Below are 24,579 nucleotides of genomic sequence, written 5' to 3' on the forward strand. Positions count from 1 at the left end.
CCATGTACATAGATCCCTGAAAGTTGCCACCCAGGTTGATAGGGTTGTGAAGAAGGCCTATGGAGTGTTGGCCTTTATTGGTAGAGGGATTGAGTTCCGGAGTCATGAGGTCATGTTGCAGCTGTACAAAACTCTGGTACGGCTGCATTTGGAGTATTGCGTTCAGTTCTGGTCACCGAATTATAGGAAGGACGTGGAAGCTTTGGAGCGGGTGCAGAGGAGATTTACCAGGATGTTGCCTCGTATGGAGGGAAAATCTTATGAGGAAAGGCTGATGGACTTGAGGTTGTTTTCGTTAGAGAGAAGAAGGTTAAGAGGAGACTTAATAGAGGCATACAAAATGATCAGGGAGTTAGATAGGGTGGACAGTGAGAGCCTTCTCCCGCGGATGGAAATGGCTAGCACGAGGGGACATAGCTTTAAACTGAGGGGTAATAGATATAGGACAGAGGTCAGAGGTAGGTTCTTTACGCAAAGAGTGGTGAGGCCGTGGAATGCCCTACCTGCAACAGTAGTGAACTCGCCAACATTGAGGGCATTTAAAAGTTTATTGGATAAGCACATGGATGATAATGTAGGTTAGATGGCTTTTGTTTCGGTGCAACATCGTGGGCCGAAGGGCCTGTACTGCGCTGTATCGTTCTATGTTCTATGATACAAGATCAAAGAATAGTTATGATGACATTGAGGATTATACAATACCAAATAATAGTTATGAGTCCAAAGTTCATGAATTTACACGGTCGAGTGGCTGTCTTGGGCTGTTATGGAAGTGTCAGTGTTGATCTTGTCATTCCCTTGTGAACGCCGCCAGCGTCTCTGTGCCTTAGGAACCAAGAAGTCATCAGGAGGTGTTCAAATGGTCAAATCATTTCGTTTTCTGATTTGGACTCTTTTTTTTCGATGCTTGTGGTAGCGATTCTTGATATCATCTTTCCTGTCTGACCTGGACTCGTGTCTGTATTTGAGGTATTGAGGCCGTATGTCAGCTGCCTTGGAAGCTGGTCTGCTTGTTTGCAGTGTAGCAAACGTGAACTTGTAAGATGCGTTATCATGCCATGGTATGTCTGCACACTTGCCATTGTCTTGAGCTGTGCTGTCACAGTGTCCTGCATTTGCAGAGTTGTACCATGTTGTACCAGTCATTGTTCCATTGTTGTTGTTTTTGTCGTGCTTGGTGTTGATGTTGGTGCCTTTGGTCCGCTTCTTGTTGTCTTTGTTGTTGTTTTTGTTTGTTTTGTTGTGTTTGTTGCGCTCAATGACCATTCCGAGTGGAGAATTCGAGTCCTTCACAAAGTTACTTGTGTCAGTGTCGTTTGTGGCATCTGCTGTTTCATTGAGCGTGCCGTCTCTGATTCCTCGATGCTTCCCGTCTGGAGTCATGTCCGGTTCACTTGAATCATCTTTGGCTTGTCGATGCTCCCCGTCTGGAGCCCTTTCTGGTTCACCTGAATCACCTTTGGTTTCTTGATGCTCCCCGTCTGGAGTCATTTGAGGTTCTTGTGGAGAGGCTCGAGTAGATGAGGTTTGAATTAACGTGGTGTCACTGGAGTCACTAGTAGCCTCACTTTGATTGTCGAGTGCCTCTGTACATACTAGCTGAGATCTGTCAGTCTCGCTGAGATGTCGCACATCTTGCATGGGAATTGTGAGGCCTTTGTCAATTGTCGCACATATAGTGGGTAGACCTTCAGTGTCTTCCTGTCGGTTAGAAGAGCTGAGTAGACTGTCAGAGTCTTCTGGTGGCTCAAATAATCTGGTAGACTGTCATAGTCTTTTTGTTGTTCACGTGAGCGTGGCAGACTGTCATAGTCGTCTTGCTGTGCTCTTGAGCGTGGCAGACTTGCATCATCTGCTGCTGGTTGCTCAGATAAGGTTGCTAGAGCTTCATGGTCTTGTTCATGGAAGGACTGCGCTCTGGAGTCTTGCGTTGCTTCCATCGTGGCGTCTGTCAACGAGCTCGCTGTGGAGGCTTGTACCGCTCTCTCTGTGTGGAGTCTGGCATCGTTCCCTGTGTGGAGTCATGCAGTGGTCTCGCTGTGGAGTCGATCTGTGCGCTCTCAACAGAGTTGTGCAGTGTTCTCGCTGTGGAGTCTTTCAATGTTGTGTGTGCGGAGACGTGCAATCGTCTTGCTGTGGAGTCTGTCATCGTTTTCTGTGTGGAGTCGGGGACTCTTCGTGGTGCGTGGACCACTCTCTTCGCGTCAGGCCGCTCTCTGTGAGCTTGTACCGCTCTCTGTCTCTTGGCGTCAGGCCGCAGCAGAATCCTGTACTCGTGGGTCGGGATGTCGTCTATGCTGGGCTGGGGATCCTCAAGTCCTAAGAACTCGTCCATGACTGTGTCGGATCTTCAATGTTCAACACATCTTGTTGCGGTTCCGATTTGGTACTGAGGTCTCCACGTCCAATGACGAAATCATCGTCTGAGTCGTAGTCTTCAAGGACTAAATCATCTATTAGGGCGGTGCTAACTGCTTGTTGCAGGGTTCTGCGGAGGTTACTTTCAGCTACTGGTCGAAGTTCAGGCTTTGTGCTGTCGTTCCAGATGAAATAATTGTGTTTTCTGGCTTTAAATTTTCCCCCCACTATTTTTGGACATTTCCCTTTTAAGTGGGCGTAGTCCGGGGCCTCTGACGTCATGACGCTTGTGACGTAGCGCATAGGAATGGATTGCGCATGCGCAGATCACTTTTCCTTCACTGTGCACTCTTTTCGTAACTGCGCAGGCGCAACTTCTTGCCCATGCGCAAAACACTGGTTTGCCCGGTCGCGTCTTCTCGGGAACTGCGCATGTGCGGCTCCTTGCACAAGATGGCTGCCAATCAAAATTGCCGTTTGCTTCTGTTGCAAGCCTACCTTTAACTCATGGTGAGTATAGGCGCCAGTTTTACCGATTTCTGTTGTGTTCACCTCGTAGTAGTTTTCAAACTTGTCCAGGACTGTCTGGAAGTCTCTCTTGTCCTGCCCTTTGGAATACTTGAAGGAGTTGAAGATTTCTGTTACATGTTTACCCGCAATGGTGAGTAGAATCCTATCTTCTCAGCATCGACCACACCATCTAGGTCGGATGCTACCATGTAAATCTCAAATCTCTGCTTGAATGCATGCCAGTTGGCACTGAGATTGCCGTGGTGCTTGAGCTGCTGAAGAACCGGAATCTCGATAATCTTGCCTGAGTGCTGTTGCTGGTAGTCACGGATCTTGCTGAGTTGAACTATATAGATTCAACAGGCACAACTGGTACCATGTTATGTTATGTACTCTGTGATAACACAGGCGGCAACTCGATGCAACTTTGACCAAAACTACTCCAGACTTTGAAGTAAGTTCAATGTGATTTATTGAACCATTAGCACAGTTCTCTATGAGTTCGACTCTCCTACTAATCTTGCTATAGTAACTCAGTCTAACTAACCAGTCTGCTCTAAGCCACGTGGTGGGTGTGATGCTTCTGATCTGCCCCTGTCCTTCTCTCGAAGTGTCGCCTGTGGAAAGAGAAAGACATGTGTGCCCTGTCCCTTTATCTATGGGTTTTGCAATGCCCCCTTGTGGTAGTGTCACCTCTGGGTGTGTTGACTGCCCATTGGTCGAGTCCTATGCGTTCATCAGTTGTATGTCTGCATGTCATGACTTCTCCGGTGCTCCCTCTAGTGTTTACTTAGTCGTAGTGTATTTACATTAAGCCCTTGTGTATATACAGTGATGCATATCACCACATTTCTAACTTGGAAAGCACCCCTCTTGGAGAGATTGCCTGCATTTAGGTATTGATTTTTGGCTGTTCAGACCACCTGGCCCTGACTCAGTAAGACTGGTTTTTCAAGTGACAATCGCCACAGTCTGTAGTTGTCCACTGCAAGAATGTGAGGTGGATTGATTTCACGACAATGGATTTTAGGAACCCTGCTTGCGATCCCCTGAAACTTAAACAAAGCTGCACTAACAAAACCTGACAGAACCGTCAGAATTATTTATCACGGTCCCAATAATTTTAAAATGCCACCATCCTGTAACTAGTAATGCTCTGCAAGTATTATAAAACACAATTTCTTTGAAGTATTTACTTTTCCAGAGGTGTTTAGTTTCATTTCTGAATTAGTGTTTGTACCTGCACTGATTTCTGCATTGAGCATATTTGTATTGTGCAGTGCTGTGCTATCGAGGCTGAGGGAGTCTCAGTCATGTTGACCGAGACCTGTGCTCCAGTTAATTGAGAGGTAAAATGGCCGGAATTCTCCGTTTGGGAGACTATGTTCTCCTGCCGGAGATGAATCACCTCTGATTTGGGCTCTTTACCCCTCGTGGGATATACCCAAGTCCCACGAGGCGTTGGAATTGGAACCCCGCCCAAGATGGATGTGACCAAACGGCGCCCGCCTAAGCAGGGTTTGAACCTACTTAGGCGAGCTTACCTGGGATGTACCAGTCTCCTCAGCGAGGCTGCAGCCGGGCACCGTACTGTACTGGTCCTCACGAACTCCCTGAAAAACCCGCGACAAATGATATGAAAAATCTTTCTATCAAATTCTGCCCAGAGTTAGTCTTTTTAACCATCAGGCTTTGCTGGCATCTTCACTTTGCTGGTGCCTTCATAAATACCCATCAGGCTATAGTGTCTCTTTTAACTTGGCCATTGTCATAATATGCACCCATGCACATCATGAGGTAAAAGCAGGCAGTGACAGACACCCAGGTGAGCCAATCAACATACAGAACCGAACACGACAGAACACCAGAGGGGGGCTTCAAACTATAAAACACACGAGGCATCAGCACTCTGCCTCTTTCCACTGGTGACAACTGTAGTGACAGTCAGGGTGTACAAATCATTCAACACCTTCTACACGTGGATCAGAGCTAGCCTGGTCTAGATAGTTAATGTTAGTTTACTTAGAGTAGTAGAGAGTCAACCCACAGGCAGCTGTGTTTCGTTACTGAAGTTCAATAAATCTTATTGAACCAATGCCTACGTTTGGTGTATGCTTGATCATTTCACTGCATCCTGTTGCAGTCTGTGTTACGCCAGGGTGAATAACACGACAGCCATGTTTCCCAGTAGGCTCGGGGCTAGGGCTACAGTCGTTTGCTGTGTAGTTGAGAGAGTGGTGTTGGGATATAAAGATTGGAGTGGGGTTTGGTTAATGTGGCTCTGGTGAGCAGCTTTTATGTTAGTGTTCCTGATCCAGCCGTGACATTTGTGCTGTTAAATCCTGCTCCCTTATCCTAGCATCAACAAACCTTCAACACCAAAGCTTTTCAAATCCATGGCCCCAGGCAACCTCATGAATATAGATTTCATAGAATTTATAGTGCAGAAGGAGGTCATTCGGCCCATCGAGTCGGCACCGGCTCTTGGAAAGAGCACCCTACCCAAGCCCACACTTCCACCCTATCCCCATAACCCAGTAACCCCACCCAACACTAAGGGCAATTTTGGACACTAAGGGCAATTTAGCATGGTCAATCGACCTAACCTGCACATCTTTGGACTGTGGGAGGAAACCGGAGTACCAGGAGGAAACCCACGCACACACGGGGAGAATGTGCAGACTCCGCACAGACAGTGACCCAAGCCAGGAATCGAACCTGGGACCGTGGAGCTGTGAAGCAATTGTGCTAACCACTATGCTACCATGCTGCCCCATATCTCAAATAAGCAAAGTACTGCAGCTGCTGGAATCTGAAACAAGAACAGAGAATGCTGTAATAATGGGCAGCACGGTAGCATTGTGGATAGCACAATTGCTTCACGGCTCCAGGGTCCCAGGTTCGATTCCGGCTTGGGTCACTGTCTGTGCGGAGTCTGCACATCCTCCCCGTGTGTGCGTGGGTTTCTTCCGGGTGCTCCGGTTTCCTCCCACAGTCCAAAGATGTGCAGGTCAGGTGGATTGGCCATGATAAATTGCCCTTAGTGTCCAAAATTGCCCTTAGTGTTGGGTGGGGTTACTGGGTTATGGGGATCGGGTGGAGGTGTTGTCCTTGGGTAGGGTGCTCTTTCCAAGAGGCGGTGCAGTCTCGATAGGCCGAATGGCCTCCTTCTGCACTGTAAATTCTATGTTAATCTATGTTAAAACTCTGCAGGTCTGGCAGCATCGGTAAAGTGAGAACATGAGAACATAACGTAAGAACTAGGAGCAGGAATAGGCAATTCAGCCCCTGGAGTCTGCTGCGTCATTCAGTGCGAACATGGCTGATCTAATCTCGGCCTCAACTCCACTTTCCTGCCCGTTATCCGTAACCCTGCAACCCATTACGAATTAATAATCTGTCTAACTCTTCAAGGTCCCGACATCCACTGCACTCTGGGGTAATGAATTTCACAGAATAACAATCCTTCGAGAGAAGTAATTTCTCCTCATTTCTGTTTTAAATCTACTACCCCTTATTCTAAAACTATGACCTCTCATTCTAGATTGGCCCACAAGTGGAAACTTCCCCTTTATCATCTTATCACCTGTTGAACTAAATGAGCCCCGGGGACTGTATTGTGCTGAATCATTCAAGAACTTAGACTGATCCTTTCCTACATCTTAAACCCCCTTTTCAAATGTCCCATGTATGCATTGTCTCAATGATAACCCCCCCTCCCCCATGCACCCCTCCTACACCCTACCCTGTCTTTTGTTCTTAAAGTTGATACATTTTGTTGCAATCTCTCACAGCTACATTTTAAAATCTGACACATTCTCCCTTTTGTTCTGGCGAAGAGAAAAATGGATTTGAAATATTGGGCACGCTTCAACGGGACAAAAACAAGGGGTGAGATCCAACGACCAAGCTGTGCCTGAAAAACAGCGCACTGTGGCCAATCGAAACTGGGAGGCCTCGCCCTGGGATCTACCCTGCCCAGCGCGCAACGCCTTGCAAGATCTAATGCGATCTCGCATGACGTTGCGATGTAAATCCCGCCCATTGTGCCAGGTTGGCACAGCCAAGGTGCCAAGTTGTAATTTTTTGTGTGCCGCCGATCGGGCTGTGATGCCCTGCGCGGGTGTTGGTGGGGTGCCGGGGAGAGGCGGGGCGGCTAGGGCCCCTTGCATAATGCGATGGGGTTTGGCGTCCCAATCTCTCGCTACACTGAGGGGTTTCGGCAAGCGGAGCTCCTTAGTGTAGAAAACGGGGCCAAATGCGGCGTCGGCTGCGCGTTCCCTGCTGAGGCCCTTTATTTAGCTCGAATGGCATTGTATGGAAATATATTTCTCGGTGGGACTTTTTTCCCATTTTGGGCGCAAACTGTTTAACAGGATTTTGCCATTTTCTCTGGCCTCCACGAGAAGCTCCTGCTGCGGCTGCACTTACCTCATTTCCAGCACTGACAAACTCAACTCTCCAGTGCAGGAAGGCAACTCGCGGATCAGAGTGCCATTTTCAAATGCCGCCATAAAATTCCGGCCACCCTCAGGTACCTCGCCACGGCGTTCGGACCCCCCACTGCACCCAACCTACCTCTGAGGGGGTCCTAGTGCCCCCACACCCCCTACTCTTAAGGGCAATGCACAGCCTCCCCTGGGTCCAATCCCAGGCATGGGAAACCTGGCACCCTGGCAATGCGCCTGACAGTGCTGCCTGAGCGCTGTGGCAGTGCCAGGTGCCTGGGTGGCAGTGGTGTGGTGTCCACGTGGCAGCAGGAGTGCCATGCTGCCAGCCTGCCCACCCAGGGGACCCTATAGGCCTGGAGAACCCCTCCCTCCTCCCAGGTACGGTGATGCCTGGTCCATATTTGTGGAAACCAGTGGCAAATGGCATCCTAGAAAGGTCTCCCAGGCGAGGCCATTCATTTCTGTTTGCCGGGAGAATCCGACATAAACATTTAAATGAGCCTAATAGTTCATTTAAATATGTTAATCTGTATCTTGCTCAGCGAGGGCGACGTCCAGATCTCGCCGTCTCACGTGATCTCATTCAATCTCGCGAGGCGCTTTGCGGGTCGCGAATTCCACGAGAGGCCTTGTGAGATTCAATGGTCACATCACCAGCTCGGATGTGACGAGCTGCTGAACCGTGCCTGTTAACTCTGCTTTCTCTGCTTACAGATCTGCTGATTTTTCCCAGTAACCCCCTCCTTTCTAATAAATAGCACCCCTTGCAGACAGTGGGTAAATGATTATGGTCGGGTTACATTCCTGCGTTCAAAGACTCGCAGAAGATAGTTATAGAATCTTAGTATCCCTACAGTGCAGAAGGAGGCCATTTGGCACATCGAGTCTGCACCAACCCTTGGAAAGATCACCCTACCTAAGCCCACACCTCCACCGTATCCCTGTAACCCAATAACCCTATCTACCCGTTTGGACTCGAAGGGGCAATTCAGCATAGCCAATCCACCTAGCCTGCACATCTTTGGACTAAAGGATGAAAGCTGGAGCACCCGGAGAGAACCCACGCAGGCACGGGGGGAAAATGCAAACTCCACACAGACAATCACCCGAGGCCAGACTTGAACCCGGGTCCCTGGAGCTGTGATGCAGCAGTGCTATACACTGTGCCATGGTTTGCGGCTAGCATGCCGCCCTGCTTAACTCCATTAGTGACTGGCTATGGATCAGAAGACTTTGCATCGTTGCACACAGGTCTGCTAATTTTGGACTCGTTGAACCGCTACGATGAATTTCTCTGGGAGTTGAATTTCCCCATTCCCTTCCAAAGGCCCTCATGGCTGACTATCGAAGGCTTGGGCCAAGGCAACAAACATGATGTAGAGGCCAAAATAAAAGCAAATGACTGCGGATGCTGAAATCTGAAACCAAAACAGAAAATAGTTTTCTGCTTGCACAGTTGTACAATGGAGGCATATTTGTGTTCATCCCACACAGGTTAAAAGAGCTTCTGGACCAAGATCCAAGGTGATAGATACTGAGGAAAGCATGAGTAATTTAATAACAGGGATGAATTTGCTGTCGGTTGCATGCTGAAATCATGGCTTAATAGAGTCCGTGAATGGAGCGCTAAATTAGTATTGGACATTCAACTGAATGGAATGTGCTTTCTGGGTTAGTGCCCATCTTTGGTAGAGCGTTGATGTTAAACAAATGGCAAATGAAGCCTCTCTGAAGGCATTTTGTAGATTTGTTGATTTAAATAGCCCGAGGGCTGAAGCAGTGCCTCTCCGATAAGCAGCTCATTCTGTTTCGGGGAATAAAATTCCTTGTCAGTTTTTTTTTAAACTAGGGCAGAGCAGACATTGGATAGGGAGAGGGATGCAGATGTGATGGGACTGGGCATCTAGAACCTAAGGGAATGTTACACTTTCTCATGTCACAGATAACTGCCCAGAATGTATGATTTATAGAGGCACAGAAAATCCTGCAGCACTGCCTCACCAGGACAAGAGCAGGAACGGAAAACCATGGTTTTGAGGAGAAACTTGACATACTGGAATGGAGCAGTTGGGTGATTTAATACAGATTATTATTTTTTAAAACAATTTTGAGAGTGCTCAATTATTTTTTTCCAATTAAGGGGCAATTTAGCGTGGCCAATCCACCTACCCTGCACATCTTTGGGTTGTGGGGGTGAAACCCACGCAAACACGGGGAGAATGTGCAAACTCCACACGGACAGTGACCCAGGGCCGGGATCAAACCTGGGTCCTCAGTGTCGTAGGCAGCAGTGTTAACCACTGCGCCATCGTGCTGCCCTCTTTATTACAGATTATTAAAGTGAGGAATGTGTTTGGCCAGATGGATAGGGAAAGACATTTTATTTCATTTGGCGAATCACAGAATCCAAACAGTGCAGAAGAAGGGTCTGCATCAACCCTCCGAAAGAGCATTCCACCTAACCTTTGGACTTAAAGGGCATATTTGGACTGAGGAGGAAACTAGAGCACCCGGAGGAAATCCCCACAGACACAGGGAGAGCGTGCAAACTCCACACAGTCACCCAAGGCCAGAATTGAACCCGGGTCCCTGGTGCTGTGGGACAGTAGTGCTAACCACTGCACCATCATGCTGCCCATGCCTGGAAAGTACATCTTAAGATATTACTAAAGCTTACAGAGAGAGATGAGGAGAGTGATTGAGAAGGGAATGAATGAGATTGAGACCGTTTAACCATTTTAGGGAAATTGGATAAATATTTGGAGAAGGCAGCAACACTCGCAGGGAATTGGATGCAGATGTCAGGCTGCAAATTAAATGAACGCCTCTTTGATCCTGATAGTTGGAATTGTTTTAAAAAGTGTCAGTTTTTCACAAATAAAACAAAACTCCTTTTAACTTTTCAGGGCCAGTCTGCCATGAAGCAGATATGAAAAAATGACTGTGAGAATCTTGTGAGCACTTCACTGAGTGAGAAAGATGAAACCAGGTAAGAGGGGTTGGGTCCTGCTTGCTGAGGGTGTGATTGGCTCCTTCTTATCCTTTGTGTCAAGCAGCCTCTAGGTTCTCATAGTGGTGGTGGTGGTAGTGCGGGAACGTGCTGCAATTCTACCAGCTTTCAAACGTCTGGTGAACATGGTTTTTAGAGGGTGAACTGGGTCTTGGGACTCACGGTGGGAGGCAAGGAGTCACTGAACTGGGCACTTTGTGAGGTCAGGATGTGTCTCAGAGTGGGTAAAGAAAGGATTGGCAACATAGCCACAGTCTGTCTGTCTGTCTGTCTGTCTCTCTTCACTCCTGTCTTTCTCTGACCCCATCTCCCTCTCACTGTCTCTCTGTTCTCCGTCCCTCATCTCTCTCTCTACCCCACCCCTGTCTCTCTCTCTCTCTCTCTCTCTCTCTCTCCACCGATCACCTGGGAGACCCCCCCCCCACCTCCCCCCAAAATGCCGGTATGCCTGGTCTCCGTGGGGACCAGTGCGAATTGGAGCTCGACTGGGGTCTCCTTGGCGAGGCCGATAGATGCCGGGTCGCCGTTCAATCCGGTGTCAGCATGGCTAAGTACCCTCTTTTTTTAAAATATAGTGCACCCAATTAAGGGGCAATTTAGCGTGGCCAATCCACCTACCCTGCACATCTTTGGATTGTGGGGGTGAAACCCACGCAAACACGGGGAGAAAGCGCAAACTCCACACGGACAGTGACTCAGAGCCAGGATCGAACCTGGGACCTCGGCGCCGTGAGACTGCAGCGCTACCACTGCGCCACCGTGCTGCCCCTCAAAGTACCCTCTTAAACACAATGGGCAGGATCCTGATCCTGATATTTTGCGAGATCTGGTAACCCCAGGAGAGGGATCTACCGACCATGTCCCATCCCAATTCCGTAAGGACGCTGCCGGTGAATGACGCCCTTTTACTTCCTTGATTTCTCTCTCTTCTCTGTACGTGGACCATTGGTGCTATCTGATTTAATTAACCCACTATGGATATTTTACCAACTTAAGCTTGACTATGTTCAAAGAGACTTCAGGAAAATACCAGGGTGAGGGGGTCTAAAATGCCCACATCCGCCTTGGAGCTGACATGGACGGTTTGCTGCATGTGGACACATGACTTTCCTGTGCCAATGAAAGTAGCTGGCAATTCATAGAATCCCTTCAGTGCAGAATGGGACCATTTGGCCCATCGAGTCTGTAGTGATCCTTTCAATTGTCCTGCATGTGTCCCACACACCTCCACCGTTGGGAAAACCCACATCGCATCGGGGAAATGCAGCCCACCATATCGTTGGCCGCCCGTGTCCATTTTTAACTCTGGAATAATTTAGCCTCGACTTAGATCAGAAGGAACTTAGTCTCAGAGATCAGAGATCCAAAGCACGTGCGTTTTATTAATAATTCACAACATCAGTTGCAAAGATGTTACAATGGATGGGGACAATTATACCAACTAAATAAAATGTTGAGGTACAATCTAGTCAACAAACTCGAATGGCCTTCCTACGCCTGGAGTTTGTCCAGTGTTGCCCAGAGAATGTTCCAATATCTCTGCTTTGAGTTCAGTATGGTGCACAGTATTCTATTGCCCATTCTAACAATACCTTGAGCCTTGGCGGTGCAGTGGCTAGCACTGCTGCCTCACGGTGCCGAGGACCAAGGTTCGATCCCGGCCCTGGGTCACTGTCCGTGTGAAGTTTGCATATTCTCCCCGTGCCTGGATTGGTCTCACCCGAACAACCCACAAGATGTGCAGGGCTAAATTGCCCCTTAATTGGAAAAAAAAAAGAATTGGGTACTCTAAATTTATTTTTAAAAAACGCCTTGAGCCTATGCTGGGCCCTGCATTTCAATCAGCTTTAAGGTTTCCTGAGCCAGGCAGCCATCTGTCCTTTCCACACTGAGACTTAAACCTGTAGTAATGATTCCAATACCAAATCTTCCCTTGAACATGAGCTGACAAAATAGAGACAGAGGGTAGGATTTTGGGACAGGAACCAATGTTGGGGCCGGTCAAATGGGTTGGTTGGGGGGAAGGGGGTGGGGGGGGGCAGTGGTGGTCACAAGCCTGCAGTGTGCTGGGAAATGGCCACTTGACAATTATTGTTTTTCCCGAATTGGTCAACGATTGGCCAAAGGAGACCTCACAGCTCCGAAAGAGATGAAGCCTGGGCTTTAGACAAGCGAGCGGGTTCGCTCTGACATATTAAACTTTTCAATTTAAGGATGACCATGAAATCGTTGCCATGAAAAAAAACTCATCTGGTTCAATAATGTCCATTCAAGGAAGAGAATCTGCAGTGACTCCAGGCCCATAGCAAATGTGGGTGACTCTTAAATGCCCTCTAAAATGTACAAGCAGTTGTATCAAACTGTTCCACACTGGGGGTGTATCTACACCACATCCACTGCAATGGTTCACCACCGCCTTCTCACGAGCAATTAGGGATAGACAATGAACTCTGGCCTAGCCAGCGACGCCCACATCCCATGAGGTAAATTTTTGTTTAAATTGTGTCAGTGTTCTGTGCAAAATGGGCAGTTTTGTTTCTTAACCCATTTTCTTAAATCCACCGGGTGCTTGCACAATGGGAGATGCCATTTGGCGTTTGATGCAATGAAAAGGCTGTGGTTTAGTCGGAAACTGTCAACAAGCTTTGCCTGTCCGAAGGCTCAGACAAACGCAGCCCTCTCAAAACCTTCAGCTTCAGCTGAGCCAGAGTGCAGAGAAATTGGGATGTTCCTCCTTGAGAATTATTTTGCAGTTTTACACCGGCCAGTAATTAATGAAAATGTGTCTAAAAGAATTGTTGCCACCATTTAGGACTTCAAGGATAGTTGCTGCTGTAATTTAAACTAGTTTCAGCTTTGTGTAGCGTGTTTATTGTCCCATTTGAGCGGTGGAAATTAATTTTTTTCTTTTTTTTAATAGATTGTTCTAAGATCTTTCAGCTTCTCTTGGTTCTTACCGTTGTTATTGTGATGGTGATCCTTTCCACCCATCTGACGCTGAAGGCAAATTTTCAGTAAGTCTCTCCCTGGAGCCTCCTTGTATGTCTCCCAGCTTCGCTGAGCAGTGGCCAAGTCTGAAGGATCAAAGTAACCCCTTTAATTAACATGGGCCCAGATTATATAAAAGGAAATTACTGGCGATGCTGGAATCTAAAACAAAAACTGAAAATGCTGGACAATCTCAGCAGGACTGACTGCATCTGTGGAGGGAGAGAACAGAGCTAACGTTTTGAGTCTGGATGTCTCTTTGACAACAAAGTGAGCACTTCACACATCCCCAGTGGATTCCTGTGGATTCTCGTGGGTAGGCAGGCCATGCAGCGAGTGGGGGTTCTTGCTCACAGACAGAGAGCCTGGAGGCACTGGGCCTGCCGCCCCAGTGCTCAGCGGGTAGTGGGGGAGGGGCACACTCGACCATGGGAGGGGGATCTGCTGGGGGGGAGGGGGGGTGGGGGGAGGTTACAGCCGCACGTGGCTCCACAATGCCAACCCCTGGATTGTGTCCCTGCCCGTCTGCCCCACCGACCACCCATAACCCCCATCAACTGTTGAGGCCTCTTGCCGTGTGGCTGAAGGCTATTGCTGAATTGGCAATCGTGGTTAAGTGCGCACTTCATACATCCCGAGTGGATTCCCGTGGGTGGACGGGCCATGTAGCATGCGGGAGTTAGTGCCCAGCTTCCCAATCAGACGGTGATGCCTGAACACTACGGGAGGCCACACCATGGACGCAGCAGCCAACGTCTCAACACCCAGGGAATGGGACACAATTTAATGTTTCACAGGTGTCCAACAATGCCCCACTCCCCCGATAGTGCTGCCCCACTCTCCCCTCCACTCACTCTCCCAAACTGCCCCCCCCCCCCCCCCACCCCTTTCCCAGTGCCCTCCGTGATCCGTGACGTGCTTTGACTTCCTTGCTCTACTGCTATGTCTAGGTAAGTCCCCAGGATGCACATCAGAGGTGGAGGCCTTTGATGCCACTGGCAGATGTCCTCTGGGGGTTCTGGGGCTGGAGGGCCCTGACGCACTCGTCGGTGGCACATGCACATCCCTGCCGCCCTGTTCCGTATGCTGACTGTGGGACATGGCCTCACCAGAGGAGTGGAACACTGGGGAGCTGGCAGCCACCATCCCCTCCACGGGAAGTGTCCAGGTTGGCACCCAGCGTCCTCTCCTCCCACTCGGTACCCATAGGGCCCAGGGTTCACCTTGTGATGGAGGGGCAGCTGGTTCGAGCACCGATTGCCCTTGCATCATCTACTCTGCCAGCCCTGGTGACTCCCCGATGTCGGCACCATCATGTCAACGCCCTCGGAGATGTTCCTCAGTGTCTGGGACATCGTCCGCAGTGCCTCAGCAATGCCCACCTGCGACTGGGACAGGTGGATCCTCACCTCTGCGGCGTGCGCCAACCTCCGCATTGGTGACTGCTCTGTCCTCGGCTACATCAGTCACCTCCGGTTCCTAGAAGGTTATGAGGATTCTTCTGTCTGGCACCCCTCCCCAGTCTGGGCTCTCTCCCAGTGATTGTGGGAGAGGGCATTGTTAGTCATACGTGTGGTTCACAGTGTTGGTGGTGGTGGGGGGTTGAAGGGAGAAGCGGGTGAAGGGAGGGTGAGGGCATTGTTAGTCATACGTGTGGTTCACAGTGTTGGTGGTGGTGGGGGGTTGAAGGGAGAAGCGGGTGAAGGGAGGGTTGGGGGTACATGGAGGGTTGGGGGAGGATGGTCGCGTGAAAGTTCTTGGAGGGGCCGGGGGGGGGGGGGGGGGGGGGGGGGGGTGTCAACTCACCCGTGCTGCGCGGTGTAGGTCTTTGACAAGGCCACTCCTCCTGGTCACGTTTCCCGAGCTGACGGCTGCTGCCACTTCATCCAGGGCAGAACTAGCTGCCCTGTGGCTCACCCTCCGGGACCCTCGGATTGGGGGGGGGGGGGGTTCGGGGAACAGGACATCCCTCCTGGCCTCCCCAGGTCTGCGTCTCTAAAACTGTTTGGCTGTGCAAGCGCTGTTTATGTGCTGCTCCACCTTGTTCGCTAGGGCTGACGATTGCCATCCCGATGAATCGGCTGGCGAGCCTCTATTTATGGCATGAACCAGTTAACGCTGTATTGCATTGCCAGCCTCAAAGCTCATGGCAGTTTCTGCTCGCTACTGCACTTGGAACTCTTTTTGGAGAATCGTGTCCTGTAGGATTACGGGGAAAGAGTAGGGAATGGGATTAATTTAGCAACCCTTTCAAATAGCTGGCACGTGAATAAAAGGGTTAAATGGACTGCTTCTTCGCTGCATAATGTTTGTGATTACCTGACATCTGAGTGAGCCAATGCTGGTGTTACAGCCTTAAACTATATCTCTCAATAATCACACTCTGTGATGAGTTCAGGTGATTTATATTAAAATGATGCCTCGTCTTGTAAAACTGTTGGAGGGGTGGTGGGAGACTTGATGCTTATAAGCAGGATTGTATGTTACGGGACAGTCTGTGCTGACTACTGAGCCATTGGAATTGGCCTTCCGGAACTTTTGATGGCTGCTTTGGACAACCAGCAAAGACAAGGGAAATGTCCCTCCAGCTTGCTTCAAATGCCTTTGTTAATTGTGTAAATCCCTGCACCTACGGCTTTCACTGTACGTTACTTGTAACCAATACTTTTACTGCTGTGATTACGGCACGCTTGTAAGTAACAGATGACCCATTTCCTGACACTTTTTTTTGGTGGCTTTGAATTAAGCAACATAATGGGAGGCCATTTAGCATGTCAAGTATCCGAGATTGGACAACTGATTGATTGGATTTATTTATTTATTTGTTGGATGGATACAGCCAATAACAATTCAGTAAGCTTGGTACATTGCAGAACTTGGCAATGGAGCATGTTTCCACTATTTTGTTTACCCTGCTCAAACCCTTCATCATTTTGAACGCCATCGTTAAACTTTTCATGGAGTCATAGAATCCCCACAGTGCAGAAAGGAGACCATTTGGCCCGTCGGGTCTGCACCAACCCTCCGGAAGAGCACCCTACCAGGGCCCATGCCCCCCCCCCCACACACACACACACACACACACGCCCTATCCCCATAAGCCACAACCTTTTTGGACACTAGGGGATAATTTAACATGGCCAATTCACCTACCCCCTGTGCATCTTTGGACTGTAGGAGGAAACCGGAGCACCAGGTGAATCCCACGCAGACTTGGGGAGAAATGGCAAACTCCGCACAGTCACCTGAGGCCAGAATTGGACCTGGGTCCCTGGTGTTGTGAGGCAGCAGTGCTAACCACTGTGCCAACCTGTTAACCCAACCCCTTCAGTGCACCAGCCATAAAGCAAAAAACGAAGCTATTTTAAAAAGTAGTTCTCATTATAAGGAATAAAATACACGTAGAGACAGGAAGTGTGTTAAATACTGTAATACTGTTAGCCAACTTCATTGACATGTTGAATTTCACTGACTGCCAAGTTTTTCTTTTCTTTGTATTATCTCTCCTGTGCTCTCAAGCTGTAGTTCAGGTACAGGGTATAACCCTCTCCCCTTTAACGTGAAACTGGAGGAAAATTGACGATGATGGGAGTAGGGGGAGAGGCTGGTTGAGTTTGCTGTGAGAACAGTGGAGGAGGCTCAAGTGGCGTGTGCATGCTAGCATGAATAGGGTGGGCCGAATGGCTGTTTCCGATGTAATAATCTATGTAGTTTATGTTCCCCAGGTTTGGCCTATCCCATGCGGAAGGCCCACCCTATGTGGAAACATCTATAATATCTGAATAGCTAGATAAGAGAGCTGACACAGTAAGAATAGGATGAACTGTCTGTCACCTAGTCTGCAAACATCGTGGGTGGCACAGTAGCACAATGGTTAGCACTGTTGCTTCACAACGCCAGGGTCCAAGGTTCGATTCCCGGCTTGGGTCACTGTCTGTGTGGAATCTGTACATTCTCCCTGTGTTTGCGTGAGTTTCCTCCAGGTGCTCCGGTTTCCTCCCTCAAGTCCCGACAGATGTGCTGTTCAGTGAATTGGACATTCTGAGTTCTCCCTCTGTTTACCCGAACAGGCACCAGAATGTGGCGACTAGGGACTTTCCACAGTAACTTCATTGCAGTGTTAATGTAAGCCTACTTGTGACAATAAAGATTATTATTATCACCTGAATTTTCAGGTGTGCGACTGCTCGACACCCACCATCCTGAGAGTCGACATTGAACGCATCCCCGCCGACTCTGACAGGCCCCCTCCATTTTAAACTCAACCCAGCTCTGATTGGCAGCCAGCGGGACGTCCATCTGCCCACGAATGGTGGTCCCAGCTTGGAGAGCCGCTGGCCAGTCAGATTGTAGTCTGGGGTGTAGGAGGGTAGGATGTGCCCTGGCGGGGTCGGGAGGGGATGATCGCGGTGTCAGGGGATTAGCTGGTGGGGGAAGGAGACCCGGAGCTCCCAGTTCCCTGAGGGGAGAGTGTCTTCAGGTTCAGTTGCACCCTCCGCTGCCCCCACCCACCCCTTTCTCAGCTGAGTTGTAAATTTCCAACATTTTCTATTTAGCACCTCGCTCCCACCAGCCTATAAATTGAGCCTGAGTGGGAAAGGGCCTTTAAGGAGCCATAAATGGTCACTTAAGGGCCTTAGTCGGGGCATGAGCGGGCTTCCAGTCTGAGGCCCTGCCCACCCCACTGTGAAATTGTAAAACGGGTCAGGGCGGGCTGGATGGAATTCTGTCCATGAAATTAAATGTTCCCCGTGCCCCCCCCCTCCAAACCAGCCCCGGGGGGGGGGGGGGGGGGGGGGGGGGGGGGGGTGGAGGAGGAAAGGGGAGTGTAAAATCTTAGCCCAAGAAAACCAGCCTGACTGAGAATTGCAGTTTAGAATTCAGCAAAGGAGGACTATTGTCACTAAGGAGGTAGTGTTGGGCAAGCTAATGGGGCTAAAGGTAGACAAGTTTCCTGGCCCTGATGAAATGCACCCCAATGTACAAAAAGAGGTGGCGGGAAAATAGCAAATGCGCTCGTGGTAATTTACCAAAATTAACTGGACTCTGGGGTGGTTCCGGCAAATTGGAAAACAGCAAATGTGACGCCACTGTTTAAAACAGGAGGTAGACAAAAGTTAGATAACTATATAGCTTAACTTCTGTAGTGGGGGAAATGCTTGAATCTATTGTTAAGGAAGAAATAGCGAGACATCTGGATGGAAATTGTTCCATTGGGCAGACGCAGCATGGGTCCATGAAAGACAGATCATATTTGACTAATTTAGTGGAATTCTTTGAGGACATTACGAACGCGGTGGACAATTGGGAACCGGTGGATGTGTTGTATCTGGATTTCCAGAAGGCATTCGACAAGGTGCCGCACAAAAGGCTGCTGCATAAGATAAAGGCGCATGCGTCACGGGTAATGTATCAGCAAGGATAGAGGATTGCTTAACTGACAGAAAGCAAAGAGTAGGGATAAATGGGTATTTTTCTGGTTGGCGATCAGTGGCTAGTGGTGGCCCGCAATTGTTCAAAATTTACATGGATGATCTGGAGTTGGGGACCAAGTGTAATGTGTCAAAGTTCGCAGATGACACTGAAATGAGTGGTAGAGCCAAGTGTGCAGAGGACGACTGAAAGGCTGCAGAGGGATATAGACAGTTTAAGTGAGTGGGCAAGTGTCTGACAAAGTTGGTTGGGGTGGGCGGGTGAGCTGCGAGGAGGGTGCAGAGATGGTTTGGTGTGATTTGGGTAAATGAATGACAGATGCAGCATAATTTGGATAAATGCGAAGTTATCCACTTTGGTTACAAAAACGGTAAGGCAGACTATTATTTTTAGGGACATAAATTAGGAGGGGGGAATGTGCAACAAGACTTGGATGTCCTTGTACACCAGTCGCTGAAGATAAGCATGCAGGTACAGCAGGCAGTAAAGAAGGCAAATGGTCGCCGCATTGACTGGAGGTGAGGCTTAGCGTGGGGCAGGTGCAGAGGTCGAGATGGAGGCTAGATTTGGGTCTGTAGGGGGGTGAGGGGTTTTGTGAAAAGTCGAGGGCGGCGATTGGGAATTACGTGGAGATTAACCAGAATGGGGAGGTGAAGGCGGCCACGTTCTGGCAGGCGTTGAAGGCAGTGGTTCGAGGGGAGATTATCTTGTTCAAGACCACAGGGACAGGAGGAGGAGGGAGGAGCATGGATGGTTGTTGTACGAGATAGATGAGGCAGACAGGAGATATGTGGGGGCCGCAACTAAAGAATTGTTGGTGGAGAAGAAGAGGTTTACAGGGACAATTCAATAGGTCAACGATGGGAAGGGCAGTGGGGCAGCTACGGTGGGCAAGGGGTGCAATTTGAATATGGGGAGAAGGGAGCTGTGTGCTGGCACACCAGCTGAGGAAGCAGGCTGCATTCAGGGAAATTTTAAGGGTGCGAACAGAGAAGGGGGTGGTCGTGTCAGAACCGGGAAGGATAAATTAGGTTTTCAGGAGTTACTATTGAGAAGCTTTACAGGGCTGAGCCAGGTGGAGAGGAAGGGGATATGGGACGGTTTCTGGATGTGTTGGAGTTTCCAAGGTTGGAGGAAGAGAGGAGGCAGGCGTTGGAGGAGCCACAGGGGCTGAGGGAGGTGAATGGCAGCATTAGGGGGATGAAGTTGGGGAAGACTCCAGGGCCGGACGGCCTTCCGGCGGAGATTTATAAGGCTTTTGCGACAGAGTTGGCATCACATTTGTTGTGGATGTTTAGTGAGGCGTTGGAGAACGAGGAGCTGCCAGAGACACTGACACAGGCATCGACCACGCTAATCCCGAAGAAGGGGAAGGATCCATTGGAGTGTGGGTCATAGAAGCCCATTTTGTTGTTAAACACAGACACGAAAGTGCTGGCTAAGTTGGTGGCAGGGAGGATGGAGGGCTGTGTGCCAGGTGTGGTCGCTGAGGATCAAACGGGTTTCGTAAAGGGCAGAATGCTCTCTAGTAACATCAGGAAGCTGTTATATGTGGTTATGACTCCTTCACCGGGCGGGGTGCCGGACGTCATTGTTTCTATGGATGTAGAGAAGACTTTTAATCGAGTGAGTGGGGGTATTTGAGATCTTGGGTAGGTTTGGGTTTGGCCTGAAGTTTATGGCGTGGTTGCGTCTGTTACGTGTAGCCCTGGTGGCAAGTGCATGTACAAATGGGATGAGTTCACGGAGTTTGGGGCTGCATGGGGGAAACGAGACAGGTGTGTCCGTTGTCGCAGTTGTTGTTCGTGCTGGCAATTGGACCCTTGGCGATGGCCCTTGGGGGTCTGTGGTGTGGCAGGGGATTGTGGAGGGGGAGCAGGGGAGTACTGGGTGTTGCAGAGGAGCACTTGCTGCTTGTGTCGGACCCATTGGAGAGTATGGGTAGAATAATGGGAAATTGGAGAGGTTTGAGGCCTTCTTTGGGTTTAAGTTAAATGTTGGGAAGAGTGAGGTGTTTCCGGTGAATGTGGCGGGGTGAGGTACAACTTGGGGATGTTGCCATTTAAGGTATCTACGGAAAGGTTCCGGTATTTGGGGATTCAGGTGATGTGGGAAAGGGCTCTGATGCACAGGTGGAATTTGACAAGGTTGGTGGAGGAGATTAGGGGGGATTTTAAGAGATGGGGTACGTTACACCTGACACTGGCAGGGACGGTGCAGATGGTAAAAATTAATGTGCTCCCAAGGTTCTTGTTCGTTCTCCAGACCTTTCCAATCTTTCTCCCTGAGGCCTTCTTCTGGAAATTGAAGACCCTGATTTTGGAGTTTATATGGGTGAGGAAGGTGCTGAGGATAAAGTGGGCCCAGCTACAGAGGCAGAGGCAGAAATGTGGGTTGGTACTCCCAAACCTGTTGAACTATTATTGGGCAGCAAATGCGGAGAAGGTGAGGCGATTGTGAGGGGAGGGGGAGTGGGTCAAGATGGAGGAGATGCCCTGTAGGGGATCCAGTATGAGGGCTTTGGTGACGGCTCCAGTGCCGCTCGCTCTGGGTAAGTAAACGGGGAGCTCGATGGTACAGTCGGCGGTGAAGTTAAAAACTCACCACTATTCCTAGAATTCCCCCTATACCAAAAGGGTCGATATTCTAAATGGTGAACAGGGATTCTCACTCCCTGACTCCTATGCAGGCTTCTATGGGTGCTATTCAGGTCAAACTATGTTTTCAAGTTATCCCCTGGTATAACCCATACCTTCACAGAAGAATTTTACCTACTTACCCCTTAGTAGCATTGATATCCTGGGTCCTGCGTTGCAAAGTAAAGTAGGCTAATAACCACTGTTTCAGGTTAAAACTTTTAAGTTATTTTATTATTATATATATATTTTTTACAGATGCAATCACTGTCTTTACTGAAAAGTAAAAAGATCTTGCTTCTGGATCCTTCTGGTTGGTTGAAGGGACCTTCAGGCCCAACTTGACAATCAATCTTTTTAAAATCTGGTCTTCTTTCGATGTATTCGCTGGTGAGCTCGGTTGCTACGTCCTATCTTTCCCATGTACCGAGCTGTGAGAGCTGGCTTTGCTGGCTGTCCCCTTTCTTCGGGTTTATATATTTTTCTAACAGTTATTAAGTTTTTATGACTTTATTGTAAAGTAACATTCATTTCACTTGGATTGTAAAAGGTACCTTTAATCTGAACTTTTCTAACACGACTAAGTATTAATATTGGGCATGGCCTCAGCCCTCAGATCTGATTACATTGTCCTTTGTGATGTTCAAAATGCTTTGATTTCAAGAGGGGTGTGAATCTTGGTCCCTGTCATTTCTATAGTTTTATTTTCCAATTGTGTCCCCAGCTCATAATTTTGACTTTGATTTTAGCTTTAAATTATGTTTCTCGTAGACTGATAGTCTCCAATTTTCTTTTAATTTACCTGATGTCAGCAGAATTTCACACCTATATATTTGCCCCCCATGTCATTCTTTCTATCTGCTGATTTTACTTCAATGAAGTTGTGGATCATTGCTTTGAGCGTAATGCTAAAAATCCACTTGGTTATAACTTGAAAGGTTTACATTTATCACCTAGCTCAACTGAAACCCTCATCCATGCTTTTCCAGATGCTTACTAAGATGGTTAGTTTCAATGAAGGTATGAGCCATTGTTTTTAGCTTCATGCAAAAATCCTGTTTGTTTGTTTAGGAGAAGGAATCTGCATTTTATTATCCTGCTCTTTGCAGCTGCTATTGACCCTTCTGGGATCTTTCCCTGTATCCTCTCATGTTTCTTAAATCAGGTATTGCCAGACTTCCATGTTTCAAATGACACATCTTTCCAGATTATCAATTACACCCCGTCTTGACATTTGAAACATATCTATATCATTTGGTCAATTATCCCCCCCATCTAATTGTACTGACTAACATTTATCCCCGATCTTCCTCATTGCTGTCATTGCACCCCTGAGTGAGATTCAAAGAATCTCAAACTCCTCCTCTTTTGCTCACTCAGTGACCCAATCTGGTCGAAACCTTACCCTGATACATTCCTGATATTGCTACTGCATTTATTTTAATTTGATTATAACCGGATTTTTATGAAGGTAAGTTCCAAACATGACATTTTAACTATCATCTGTCCAATCAATGCTGCTAACGGGTTTTAATTCACTGTCTTCCCACCAGTTGGGTCATGTGTTTTAATTGTGATACAATTTCTTTTGCTCCAGACACCATGCTTCTCTAATTCAACTGTATGTTTACCCAGATTCTGAACGATCTTGTCTTTACATTTTACAGCTTCACTGATTATTTTCCCTGCAGTTTTAGTTGGTAGCTTCATCCATACTTCCTCTTCTACTTGATAATTTCCAGATTCACTTGGGTCCCCTTGTCCCTTAGAGACAGAGGTTTCGAGATTACTATTAAGATCAAATACTATTCTCTCAATGTCTTTATCCCAGTCTTTATCATTCTGATTCTTTATTATTTATCATTCTGATTCTTTATTATCCAATCCTTTACTTTTCTTACAGACCTCTCAGCCATTCCATTACTCTCAGGCGCATATTTCACGGCCCAATTGATTGTTATTCCTCTGTCAGCACAAACGTTAATAACGGTATTATTTCTAAAGTTTGACGCATTGTCCATCCGGATCGATTCTGGTCTACCTCTTGAGGTCATCATTTCTGCCAATACCTTTTTGGTAGTGGCTCCATTTACTTTCCTGGTTGCTCTAAGGTCAATTTCTCCCGTGCAGCTATCAATTTTGACTAAAAAGTACAAATTACCTTTGCTGCTTCTAGGAAAAAGTGGCCCTGCATAATCTAATGACCATTCTTGCATTGGTTTCTCAGTTTTTATGCTCCCATATGTTTTATTCCCTCTCTGTCCTCCACAGGCCATACATCTTTCACATTTTCTCCTTACTGCCGTTAAGTGTTGTCTCCAATAGGCTATTTTAATTCCCAACTTTTTCAACTCCCTTGCGACTACAACATGACCTCCATGCCCTGTGGCTTCATGTATTTGCTTAATTACCATTTGAAGGTCAGCCGCTGTGTTCCCAAGCGTCCCCAAGATGATCGTTCTATGTCTGGCTAATTCATCCACTTCCTGATTCCCCTTACACAGTTCCCCAGTTCCTTTTGTGTGTGCTTTTTGATGAATTGTCTGTATTTCCATATCTGCTAAAATTTTATCTATCTCTTCCCACTGTTCTTTCTGCTCCAGTAGTTTATTTCTACCGTTCATCCAACCGTTTAGTTTCCAAAACTTCAATTCTTTCTCCAACCCTTGCTGCACGAAAAAAACTATCTGTTACAATGGTTACTTCCTGCAGCTTTCTCTGCTGACACTCCTTTAACCCTTGCAATACTCCCTCTACCTCGGCTGTCTGAGCTGACCCAATGATTGTTCCCTGTTCCTCCACTACTTTCTTTCCTGAATTTTTTAAAATGAATGCCCATCTGGCTTGTTCTTCGTCCTCCTAGATTTTACTACCATCTGTATATAATACCCAAGCATTCACCAACTCCGTTTTACTAATTGGTTCATCAAGTTTCTGTCCCTTTTTAATGCTATGAATAAACATTAAGTCAGGGTTTAGAAGAATGGTTTCCCATCGAGCTGTATTCTCACCTTGCTGGCAAATCTGTCTCTTGGTTAGCTCTTTTCATTTCAAAAACTCAGTTGTGACATAAATTTTCTTACCAACCGATAAGTTTTCTATCTCTGCTATTCTTTTTGTTATAGCTGCCAGACATTTCTCGATGTCTGAAAATTTTTGTTCAGCTGTCGACCAGTTTCCTGTCAGATGTTTG

At 48.0% G+C, this 24,579-nt stretch overlaps 1 protein-coding gene across 5 annotated transcripts in view; it reads left to right on the forward strand.

Moving 5' to 3' along the window:
• st3gal4 (ST3 beta-galactoside alpha-2,3-sialyltransferase 4) overlaps positions 1 to 24,579 on the forward strand; it is a 189,011-nt gene that overhangs the window by 107,776 nt on the left and 56,656 nt on the right. For all 5 annotated transcript variants that reach the window (XM_072486804.1, XM_072486803.1, XM_072486802.1 and 2 more), the window contains 2 exons: positions 10,226 to 10,308; positions 13,250 to 13,343. In XM_072486804.1, the coding sequence (XP_072342905.1) occupies positions 10,299 to 10,308; positions 13,250 to 13,343 (104 nt within the window). In that variant the 5' untranslated portion in view covers positions 10,226 to 10,298. The remainder of the gene's footprint in view (positions 1 to 10,225; positions 10,309 to 13,249; positions 13,344 to 24,579) is intronic.

Source organism: Scyliorhinus torazame, chromosome 21, assembly GCF_047496885.1.
Source record: "Scyliorhinus torazame isolate Kashiwa2021f chromosome 21, sScyTor2.1, whole genome shotgun sequence".
NCBI classification, from domain to species: domain Eukaryota; kingdom Metazoa; phylum Chordata; class Chondrichthyes; order Carcharhiniformes; family Scyliorhinidae; genus Scyliorhinus; species Scyliorhinus torazame.